Source organism: Gorilla gorilla, chromosome 18, assembly GCF_029281585.2.
Source record: "Gorilla gorilla gorilla isolate KB3781 chromosome 18, NHGRI_mGorGor1-v2.1_pri, whole genome shotgun sequence".
Classification (NCBI taxonomy): Eukaryota; Metazoa; Chordata; class Mammalia; order Primates; family Hominidae; genus Gorilla; species Gorilla gorilla.
In genome coordinates this window covers 111,696,593-111,708,916 of record NC_073242.2, presented here as the reverse complement: position 1 = coordinate 111,708,916, position 12,324 = coordinate 111,696,593, and the positions used below count along the sequence as shown (strand labels likewise).

The window sequence follows — 12,324 nt, the reverse complement described above, 5'->3', positions numbered from 1 at the left end:
TGGTTCTTAGGGAAAATATCACCCGTAGATGCTGCTACCAAGGGAGGGGGTCATAGATGCCTGGAAATTTGACAGCCAGATGTGGGATTTGAGGCCCAGAAAGTTTAATTGACTTTGCAGAAGTCACATGGCTGATTTATGCAGGATCAAAGGCAGCAAATATTTCTCCCAATTTTTTCATTCAGGGTGATTGGACTGCCTTCCTTCTTAAGGTTAAGAAAGTCCCCTTTCTCTGGCATCTTAGCCTTGATTTGTATAGTTTTACATGCCTTTGGAATTATAGTTGTGTGAATGAGAATTCACTGGGAGAGAATTTTTTAAAGATCAGTGGTACTCAGACCTTAATATATCCAGGGCCTTAGTGAATCACATGAAATAACTCTAAGTTCCTATTTTAATCACTACACTTTAATTAGATATTAATCATTAATATTTCAATATTTTCAGTAGGCCAGGCACAGTGGCTCACGCCTGTAATCCCAGCACTTTGGGAGGTCGAAGCGGGTGGATCACTGGAGGTCAGAGGTTCGAGACCAGCCTGGCCAACATGGTGAAACCCTGTCTCTACTAAAAATACAAAAATTAGCTGGGTGTGGTGGTGCACACCTATAATCCCAGCCACTCAGCAGGCTGAGGCAGGAGAATTGCTTGAACCCGGGAGGGGCAGATTGCAGTGAACCGAGATCACGCCACTGCACTACAGGCTGGGCAACAGAGCTAGACTCCATCTCAAAAATATATGTATTTTCAGAGACATCAGTTGATTGTATCTTTTTCCAGTGTTTAAACTTGACCCACTAGCGTTCTTTCTTTCTTTCTTTTTTTTTTTTTTTTGAGACAGGGTCTTGCTCTGACGTTCAGGCTGGAGTGCAGTGGCGCCATCTTGGCTTACTGCAAGCTCTGCCTCCCAGGTTCAAGCAATCCTCCTGCCTCAGCCTCCCGATTAGCTGGAACTGCAGGCGCCCACCACCAAGCCCAGCTAATTTTTTTGTATTTTTAGTAGAGATGGGGTTTCACTGTGTTAGCCAGGATGATTCTTTCTAGATGTATAGTTTACAAAGAAATTCTATAAACAGCACCACATTCAGTCTTCCTGGAGCCCTGAGAAATGGGGATGGACTCCAGCCATTTTTACAAACGAGGAAACCAAGACTCAGAGAGGGTAACTCACCAGCCCAGTTCACATAGCCAATGGGAGGCCAGTAAGAGGATCTGACAACAGCTTAGTGTGTGGTGCTGACTCCACCCACTTGCCAGAGGTGAGCATGCCGATCTCTCCTCACTCTATATTCAGTAGCATCAGGCTTATAGATTGGTGGGAACATTTATACCATGGAAATTGACAAACGCTACAAATCAGGGCTCCTCACTCCCACCTTCTTTACTGGTAGTTAAACATTAGCGGTGCAGGCTGGGTGCAGTGGGTCATGCCTCTAATCCCTACACTTTGGGAGGTTGAGATGGGCGGATCACCTGAGGTCAAGAGTTTAAGACCAGCCTGGCCAACATGGTGAAACGCTGTCTCTACTAAAAATACAAAAAATTATCTGGGTGTGGTGGTGGGCGCCTGTAATCCCAGCTACTCAGGAGGCTGAGGCAGGAGAATCGCTTGAACCGGGAGACAGAGGTTGCATTGAGCCAAGATTGCCCCACTGCACTCCAGCCTGAGAGACAGAGCAAGAGTGTGTCTCAAAAAACAAAAACAACAAACAAAACAAAACAAAAACACACATTAGCGGTGCATAACTGCATCTGTCCGACTCTAAATCTTGTGTTTTATCTGCACTGGCAGCTGCCTCTTTGTCAACTACCAAAGGGGTGTGTTTAGTCCAGTGGTGGACAAGATGGCTCACTTTTAATCCATTTCCCTAGGACCTGAATGTTTGCTATGTTCCCTTAAACCATTTTCAAAGACAGGCTGATGCCCCTGCTGGCATTTTCCACATGACTCTCTGACTCTATATTTTGACAACCTTTTGTAAGGTTTCCAACCAAAGCTTGATACCCATTCCCACTGTGTTCACAGCCCCTTCCGGTCTCCAAGAACCATCTGGGATGAATGCCGAAGGAAAGAGTGTGAGTATTGTCTTTAAAAAACATTTAACCTCACAAGGAAAAGATGTCCAAGTGCTCTGTTTTAGTTTTGAGTTTTGGTTTTTTGATACTAATAGCCAGAGCACTAGGAATCCCTGAGGCTTCTTCCATTTGAGAAGAGGCCCAAAATGACTGAATTCAAACAAAGCAAGTTGTCTAATCACAACAGAGTTATGTTGTAAATCTATAATGAGTTGTCTAGGATATGTAGATATCTATTAGATATCTTGGCAATTAAACAGCACACTTGTAAAAAAATCAATAGGTCAAGAAGAAATCACAAGGGAAATTAGAAAAAATTTCTAACTACATGATAATGACAATACAACCTATGCAAATTTGTGGAATGCAGCTAAAGCAGTGCTCAGACAGAAATTTATCGCTTTTAATGCTTATATTAGAAAGCAGGAAGAAAAGAAAACAGACCAAGCTCTTCAGTTTTTATAACAAGACTGAGTTCAGCTCCTTGCTGTTGACGTTGTTCGTGCGTGCATTTATTCTACAACAAAGACTTACTGTGCGTCTACAACATTCAAGGCTCGGTATCAGGGGCTGGGAATGCAATAGTGAAAAAGCACATACGGTCCCCGCCTTCAGGAAGCTTACTGAGTGATACTAACGAACATATTGGCCTGGTACAGTGGCTCACGCCTGTAATCCCAGCACTTTGGGATGCCAAGGTGGGAGGATCACTTGAGCCCAGGAGTTCAAGCAAGAAAGTGAGACCCTCATCTCAAAAAAAAAAAAAAAACAAAATTAAAAATTAGCCAGGCATTAAGGTACATGCCTGTGGTCCCAGCTACTTGGGAGGCTGAGGTGGGAGGATAGTTTGGGCCTGAGAGGTTGAGGCTGCAGTGAGCCATGGCTGTGCCACTGCACTCCAGCCTGGATAACAGAGTAAGACTCTGTCTCAAAAAAAAAAAACTCCAACAAACAAATTATCATAGAATTAGGAATTGTGATAAGTATCTAATAAGAACCAATAGAGTGCAACGATAGCAACGAACAGGGTGGTCTGGCTGATGTGGTCAGACATGGCCTCTCCAGAGGTGACATGTAAGCAGACACATGAAGATAAGCCAGGCAGCCATGCCTGAAAGCAGAACAAGAGCTTTCTGAGTGGGCAGATCTGAGAGGCAGGCGATGGCCTGAAGCCAGCGTGGCTGGAGCCTGTTGGAGGGAGGGATGTAGGAGATTATGGACACGTGGACAGAGGCCAGATCACGCGGAGCCTTAGTTGCCAAGGCAAGAAATTTGGATTTTATTCTCAGGCCACGGGAGGCCACTGGGGCTTGAGTTCCACTGGAGCCCTGTGTTATTTCAGGTCAGGACTTCGGGGCTTGAGCAAGAAGCTCCACAGCCCAAGCTGCTTAACAAGTCCCACCAGAACTTACTCCAGGAACACCCCGTGTGCCCCGAGCCGACGCTCAGAATAAAGTGACTTGCCCGGGGATCCTGAGCAACCGACTCCACGCCCCATGAGGGGAAGGAAGCCAGGGGGATTGGCCAGGGTCTGTCTCCACCCCACGCCTTACACTGCAGCTGCTCTTGGTGCAGACTGCTCTGGGGTGAAAGGGGAATGCCAAAAGCACCCCACAGTGAGCCTGAGCTAACTGTAGTTGGAGTCTCACCAGCTGGCTGCTTTTTTTTGCAGAAAGATAAAGGCGATATGGAGGTGTATATCCAACCTGGTCCATATGTGGATCCTTTCACAACAGTGACCCTGGACTGGCCAGACAATGACAAGGAGTTACGCTTCCAATGGTCATGTGGTAGGTGACAATAGAGTTCTTTTTTTTTTTCTTTTTTTGAGATGGAGTTTCACTCTTGTTGCCCAGGCTGGTGTGCAACGGTGTGATCTTGGCTCACTGCAACCTCCACTTCCTGGGTTCAAGCCATTCTCCTGCCTCAGCCTCCCAAGTAGCTGGGATTACAGGTGCCTGCCACCACGCCCAGCTAATTTTTGTATTTTTAGTAGAGATGGGGTTTCACTATGTTGGCCAGGTTAGTCTCGAACTCCTGACCTCAAGCGATACACCCGCCTTGGCCTCTGAAAGTGCTGGGATTACAGGTGTGAGCCACCGCGCCTGGCCAATGATAGAGTTCTTGAATTGTCCTGTTTCACTAAGAAGTGGTGAGCAGTGGTCAGATTTTGCTGTTCTTTTTCTTAATCATCACACCAGCTTTCCCTATGGCCTACATTTTGTATAACTTGTACATGCCAGAGCTTGCAAATTCCATGGAAATAGGAGGTGGGGCCGGGCGTGGTGGCTCACACCTGTAATCCCAGCACTTTGGGAGGCCGAGGCAGGTGGATCACTGGAGGTCAGGAGTTTGAGACCAGCCTGGTCAACTTGGCAAAACTGCATCTCTACTAAAAATACAAAAATTAGCCAGGCGTGGTGGCGCACACCTGTAATTCCAGCTGCTCAGGAAGCTGAGGCAGGAGAATTGTTTGCACCTGGGAGGTGGAGGTTGCAGTGAGCTGAGATTGTGCCATTGCACTCTGGCCTGGGCAACAGAGCAAGACTGCATCTCAAAAAAAAAAAAATAGAAGGTGGGAGAAAGCAGTGACAGACCAAGGGTGGCCCTGAATGCAGGCAGCAAGGGGATCTAGAGAATTTTAAAACAATAATGAAACCTGAAAAGCTGGTCCACACGCTGACAATTCCAAACAAAAGTGATAAAGTGCTCCTCCTCTCTGGTGTGGACTCCTCCCCTTCCCCCAGCCCTTTGGTATATCCCTAGGGAGAGAAGGGAAGTGAATCAGGCATTTTCCAACAAACCAAGATGGCAGCACTAGCGCTCACATTGTAGAAATGGTATCCTCCTTTTTACAGGAATATAGCCTAGCTACATACACATTCTTTTAGCTTTTAGAAATAAAATAAATGGGCCAGGCATGGTGGCTCACGCCTGTAATCCCAGCACTTTGGGAGGCTGAGGTGGGAGGATCACTTGAGGACAGGAGTTCGAGACCAGCCTGGCCAATGTGGTGAAACCCCGTCTCTACTAAAAATATAAAAATTAGACAGGTATGGTGGTGGGTGCCTGTAATCCCAGCTATTCAAAAGGCTGAGGCAGGAGAATCGCATGAACGTTGGAGGTAGAGGATGCAGTGAGCTGAGATTGTGCCACTACACTCCAGCCTGGGAGACAGAGTAAGACTCCGTCTCAAAAAAAAAAGAAAGAAAGAAAGAAAGAAATGTTATTCATACTGTTTTCTTTACCCTTTTTTCATTGAACAATATAACCTGCATATTTGCATATTATAATGTCGTGGTATCGTCTCTATATTGATTTTCTTAATAGCTGCACAATAGACCATAATGTTGATGTGTGATTTTTTTTTTTTTTTTTTTGAGATGGAGTCTCGCTCTGTCACCCAGGTTGGAGTGCAGTGGCGCAATCTCGGCTCACTGCAGCCTCCACCTCCCAGGTTCAAGCGATTCTCCTGCCTCAGGTCCCGAGTAGCTGGGATTATAGACACGCGCCACCATGCCCAACTAATTGTTGTACTTTTAGTAGAGATGAGGTTTCACTATGTTGGCCAGGCTGGTCTCGAACTCCTGACCTCAGGTGATCCACCTGCCTCGGCCTCCCAAAGTGCTGGGATTACAGGCGTGAGCTGCAGTGCCCGGCTGATGTGTGATCATTTCTTTACCCTCTTTTTGGACATTTAGATTGTTTCACATTGTTTGCTCTTATACAGTTCAATCTCTATTTACAACTGTGGTTACTTTCACAAATAAATTTGTAGAAATGGAATAACTGGGTCAAAAGTCATGCAACATTTTAAGGCTTTTGATGTTAATTGTTACGTGGTCATGACATCCCTCTGAATATTCATTCTCCTTATCTGAATACAGAGCATGCAAGTCCATAGTTTAGGCGACTGAGCTGATGAGCCTGAACCCTGAACATATTTTGGAAATATGCTCAGGGAACATATCTTGGGACTATTCTTCCAGGGCTGTAGATCTAGGGAATCTTGGAATTCTTGGAATAGTCCCAGGAATCTTGGGAATACTCTCCTGGGGCTTTAGATCTTTCTGGCCTCTCTCCTGCTATATGCCTGTCAGCATATTGGAGATGGTGGGAAGTGAGGTATTGATGAGTAAACATCAGTCAATAGAGTTGAAGGACAGAGGATACATAAACTTAGGAAGCTGCTAACATAAAGCAGGAGGTGACACAGCAGCCTCCCAGATGGCAGTACAGCCTCCCAGGCCTCCGTAGTAGCCCGCAGGGACTTGGCGCTGTGGACAGCCTCGTCCACATGGAATGACAAATATACCGGGGTAAGAAGCTGCCCTGGACCTTCTCCCAGGGCCACAGATCCTCCTGGCCCCTCTCCTGCTACACACCTTCCTGAGCACCAGTGCAACAGAAGCCAACCACATCCTGCAGATTTGCTCAGGGTTTGGGTGAAGCATGGTTCTTCTTCCCAAAAGCATCCTTCCACAGCACCATTTCTGCAACCTGCATTAAAAGTGACATTTTGGCCGGGCGTGGTGGCTCAGGCCTGTAATCCCAGCATTTTGGAAGGCCGAGGCAGCTGGGTCACCTGAGGTCAGAAGTTTGAGACCAGCTTGGCCAACGTGTTGAAACCCCATCTCCACTAAAAATACAAAAATTAGCCAGGTGTGGTGGTGCATGCCTGTAATCCTAGCTACTCTGGAGGCTGAGACAGGAGAATCATTTGAACCCAGAAGTCGGAGGTTGCAGTGAGGCAAGATGGCGCCATTGCACTCTGGCCTTGGCAATAAGGGCGAAACTCCATCTCAAAATAAATAAATAATAAAAGTGACATTAAAAATTAAAATGTCTATTTAGAGCTGATGTTATTATTCATGACCCCTTTCAAAATGAGAAGCTAGCAGCGTGTGCCACGTTCAGGGCTCCTGATGGATAACAGTGTCTGTCCATTTCTCTCAGGGCCTTGCTGGGCTCAGTGAAGCGGCTGTGTTGAGAGGCAGCTGCTTCGCACAGACCAGAGGGAGCTGGTGGTTCCAGCATCCTGCCTGCCGCCGCCTGACTCTGCTGTCACCCTGCGCCTGGCTGTTCTGAGAGGCCAAGAGCTGGAGAACAGGGCAGAGCAGTGCCTCTACGTGTCTACGCCCTGGGAACTCAGGCCTCGAGTCAGGTGGGGCACGTGGGCAGTTCCTCCAGGGTCCTGATTCATTCGTTCAGCCAACACTTACTGAGGACCCACTGAGGCTGGGGCTGCCTTGGGGCAGGGCTTGCTGTGGTGGTCTCTGTTCTCATAGGGGTTACTACCACCTGGTGATCAGCACTTCTGGACACAAATGAAGAAGGGAGAGAGCGCACTTCTATGAAAACTGCCCTGACTGGGGCTTAGAGAGACTTCTCTCAGGAACTGCAGCTCAGCAGAGGTGTTCAGGAGAAATTCACAGGGCAGGGAAGGGGCAGCTGGAGCAGGAACAGAGCGGGCAAAGGGAGGGAGCAGAGAATCATCAGGGAGCGAAAGAGGCCAGTGTCCTGAGGATGGAGAAGAGAAGGGTGGGAAGGAGCTGGTAGTGTAGGCAGGGCCTGGCTCAAGTGGGGCCTTGCCGGTCATATCAAGATTTTAGCCTTTTTCCTAAGAGTGATACAGAGAAACCACCCAAGAGTTCTTTATTTTTATTTTTATTTTTTTGAAATGGAGTCTCACTCTGTCACCCAGGCTGGAGGGCAGTGGCACCATCGCAGCTCACAGCAGCCTCCACCTCCCAGGTTCAAACATTTCTCGTGCCTCAGACTCCTGAGTATCTGGGATTACAGGCATGCATGCCACCATGCGCAGCTAATTTTTGTATTTTTTGTAGAGGCAGGGTTTCACCATGTTGGATAGGCTAGTCTCAAACTCCTCACCTTAGGTGACCCACCTGCCTCGGCCTCCCAAATTGCTGGGATTACAGGAATGAGCCACCACGCCAAGCCAAGCATCCAAGAGTTCTAAGCATGTTACTTCAATATGCTCTCGTGGCTCAGTGGAGAATGACTTGGAAGAGGGCAAGAGAAGACTCAGGGAGATTGCCCAGGCTCTTGCAGGAGTCAAGGTAGGAGGTCAAGGTTGCTTGGCCTATCAGCCAGTCCCTGCAGGAAGCTGATGGCTCAGCCAAACCAGGAATGAATGGAAGAGAGCTGATGAAGGGACCATTTACAGGTGAGGGCAGGTATAAGGCAATGAACCAGGGGTGACAAGGCAGGACTACAACCAAGGGAAGCCATTATCACCCCCAGGAATGCAGAGGTAAGACTAGGCAGGACTACATACATAGGGAGCTGTGGCCTTGGTTGGAGAAACACAGCCTCTCCCACCTGCAGCCCATCAGGGAAAAGAGCAGGGAAAGCCATGAATAAATTCCCCAAACTCTCTCCTCTCACCCTCCATTCCTCTATCAATGGTTCCCATTGGCTGGACCCAGTTAGAAGCTGGAGGGTGTGGCAGCTTGGGTGATACAGTGTATAGAGCTCAGTCTCCCAGGTCAGAGCCGCAAGTGGGAGGAGACTGGATTGGAGAGGCAGATAGAGAACGTCCCGCACACTTGGACTAGGACAGACATGAAGAGAGAAGTAGGAAGTTGAAGAGGTATCGTCAAGTTCAGACCAAAGGGGAAACTGGGGGACCATCCTGTGGAGGGCAGTTCTATGCAAACCTTCCCCCAAAGTTCGAGGAAGCAGAGAGGCCAGAGAAAGAAGCTGACAAATTTAGTTTCTCAGAAAGGAACATTTAATTGAGACTTGTGAACAGAAACCATGATGTCTAGGGCAGCTGCAAGACAAGATGGTGAAAGTCAGCGCCATTACCCCCCAGAACCAGAGCTTATATACCATAGGGAAGGAATGTGTAGGACAATCGTAGGGAAAGGTAAGAATACTATTCTTTAAGGGCAGGACTCATAGTAAGTACATGCTCTTACACAAAGAACTGTAGAGAGAATAGAAATCTTAGAGGCATTCCTGGAATTGGGGTTAATCAGTAGTCAACGTGGCAGATTAGCATCGGAAATGGAGTTGCTTTGGCCTTCATAGAGACATTATAGAGAGGGCCAAGAGTTTGGATCCAGACACGATGGTTCACATTCTATCTGCCCACTTAGAAGTTACATCACTTAGGACAAATCACATAAGCTCTCGGGGCCTGGTTTCCTCGCCTGTGATGTGGGGATGCTAATATGTCACTCACAGGGCTATTGTGAGCATTGGACAAGCTAGAGACAATGGAAGTAATGTGTGCATGGCGGGCGTGCTGTTGAACCACAGCATTAGTTTACTATTATCTGAACTAAAAAGAATCACAGAAATTATCTAGGCTATCCCCTCATTTTGCAGGTGAGGAAACTGAGGCTTAGAGAGTTTAAGTGATTCGGCTGGGCATGGTGGCTCATACCTGTAATCCCAGCACTTTGGGAGGCCGAGGCGGGCGGATCACCTGAGGTCAGGTGTTTGAGACCAGCCTGGCCAACATAGTGAAACCCTGTCTCTACTAAAAAAATACAAACGTTAGCCCGGCATGGTGGTGAGCGCCTATAATCCCAGCTACTCGGGAGGCTGAGGCAGGAGAATCTCTTGAACCAGGAGGTGGAGGTTGTAGTGAGCCGAGATCGCGCCACTGCACTCTAGCCTGGGCCATAGAGTGAGACTCAGTCTCAAAAAAAAAAAAAAAAAAAGTTTGAGTGATGCACACAAGGTGACCCTTCATAAGCGACAAGGACAGGATTAGAACCCAGGTCCTGTCTCAGCCTCATTCACCTTCCGTATCATTACACTGTCAGTGAATGACATGGGAATTCAGTCAGGCCATGACTCAGTCCATCTTCACAACCAAGGCTATGTCCCAGTGTTGGTTGGGGCAGGGGCGGCTTTTATTCCATCTTTAATTTGAAAAAGGGCCATTTCCTACCCTCTCAAAGGACTTGAGAAGGACTGGACAAAAGACCAGGCCAGTGGTCACAATGGCTGTCTGAATCCATTTTGCATTTTTTTTTTTTTTTTTTTTTTTTTTGAGACAGAGTCTTGCTCTTTCACCCAGGCCGGAGTGCAGTGGCGCTATCTCGGCTCACTGCAAGCTCTGCCTCCCGGGTTCACGCCATTGTCCTGCCTCAGCCTCCCAAGTAGCTGGGACTACAGGCGCCTGCCACCATGCCCGGCTAATTTTTTGTATTTTTAGTAGAGACGGGGTTTCACCGTGTTAGCCAGGATGGTCTCGATCTCCTGACCTCGTGATCCACCACCCTCGGCCTTCCAAAGTGCTGGGATTACAGGTGTGAGCCACTGCACCCGGCCCATTTTGCATTGTTATAAAGGAATATCTGGGGCTAGGTAATTTATAAAGAAAAATGGTTGGCCGGGCACAGTGGCTCATGCCTGTAATCCCAGCACTTTGGGAAGTTGAGGCGGGTGGATCACTTGAGGCCAAGAGTTCAAGACCAGCCAGGCCAACATAGCAAAACGCTGTCTCTACTGAAAATACAAATCAGTTGGGTATGGTGGTGCCTGTCTGTAATCTCAGCTATTCAGGAGGCTGAGGCAGGAGAATTGCTTGACTCTGGGAGGCAGAGCTTGCAGTGAGCCAAGATCGCGCCACTGCACTGCAGCCTGGGCGACAGAGCCAGACTCTGTCTCAAAAAAAAAAAAAAAAAAAGAAAAAAGAAAAAGAAAAAATATTTATTTGGCTCATGATTCTTATGGTTGGAAAATCCAAGACTGGACATCTGTATCTGATAAGGGCCTCAGGCTGCTTCCACTTACAGTGAAAGATGAAGGGAACCTGGTGTGTGCAGAGAAGGGAGGGAGGTGCCAGGCTCTTTTTTTTTTTTTTTTTTTTGGAGATGGAGTGTCACTCTGTCACTCAGGTTGGAGTGCAGTGGTGTGATCTTGGCTCACTGCAACCTCCATCTCCCTGGTTCAAGTGATTCTCCTGCCTCAGACTCCCGAGTAGCTGGGACTACAGGCACCCGCCACCACGCCCCACTAATTTTTGTATTTTTAGTAGAGACAGGGTTTCACCATGCTGGCCAGGCTGGTCTCAAACTCCTAACCTCACATGATCTGCCCGCCTGGGCCTCTCAAAGTGCTGGGATTACAGATGTGAGCCACCGCGCCTGGCCATCTTTTTAACAACCAGCTCTGGTGGTGACTAATAGAGCAAGAACTCGCTCCCGAGGGAGGCATTCATCCATTCATGAGGAATCCGCCCCCATGACGCAAACACCTCCCATGAAGCCCCACCTCCAACATTGGGGATCATATTTCAACATGAGGTTTCAGGGGACAAACATCCAGATGATAGCAATGGCTGGGGGAGCTTCCTCACTCTGTCCTCTCTCTGCCTTTCAGCTGTGAGAGGAACTGCAGGCCAGTTAATGCCAGCGAAGACATTCTGCTCAGGGTCACCATGGGGGAGGACTCCCCAGTGGCTATGTTTACCTGGTATTTGGACAACACCCCAACAGAGCAGGTGAGCACAGTGACAACCACTCAAGAATGGAAATCTCCCTTGCGCTTTCAGCACACCCATGTCACATGCCCAGTACTGGGCCAGGGTTGGGTCAATTCCATTCAGAGCCTGCGGTATGGGACTCAGGGTATTGGGCTGGGGAGAAAATCAGGGAATTGACAGCAGGGCAGATGGGCAGAAGGGAGAAAAAGCTCTGGAGAAACTTTGCAGCAGGTGCTCTTGGCATCTCAGCAAAAGTCCTGCTTCCCAGGCGGACGATCCTAACTCCAGCTTTTGTGGACTGACCATTGGCCAACGACTGATGGATGGAGGGTCTAATAGCCCACCTTCTCTGTCCTCAGGTAGGGTGATTTCAGCTGTGCATCTTACGCTTCAGGGCTCTCCGTGTGACCAGGCTGAGGCTGGATGCTTCCAGTAACTGTTTTTTTGCCTTGTTTTGTTCTCTGCTGTTTCTCTCTCTCCACTGCTTTTCCCTGTGAATCCTCCTTCCATAAATAACCTGCACACAAGGCTGGATATGGTGGCTCAAGCCTTTAATCCCAACACTTTGGGAGTCCGAAGCAGGCAGATCACCTGAGGTCAGGGGTTTGAGACCAGCCTGGCCAACATGGTGAAACCCCATCTCTACTAAAAATACAAAAACATTAGCGGGGTATGGTGATGCATGCCTATAATTCTATCTACTTGGGAGGCCGAGGCAGGAGAATCACTTGAACCTGGGAGGCAGAGGTTGCAGTGCACAGAGATCATACACTGCACTCTAG

The 12,324-nt window shown here is 48.1% G+C and overlaps 1 protein-coding gene across 1 annotated transcript in view; it reads left to right on the top strand.

The window, feature by feature from the left end:
- LOC101127236 (polycystin-1-like protein 2) overlaps window positions 1-12,324 on the top strand; it is a 117,314-nt gene that overhangs the window by 27,369 nt on the left and 77,621 nt on the right. Inside the window, 4 exon segments of the mRNA XM_055366748.2 lie at window positions 2,027-2,076; window positions 3,749-3,866; window positions 7,033-7,240; window positions 11,440-11,560. Of these exon segments, the coding sequence (XP_055222723.2) occupies window positions 2,027-2,076; window positions 3,749-3,866; window positions 7,033-7,240; window positions 11,440-11,560 (497 nt within the window).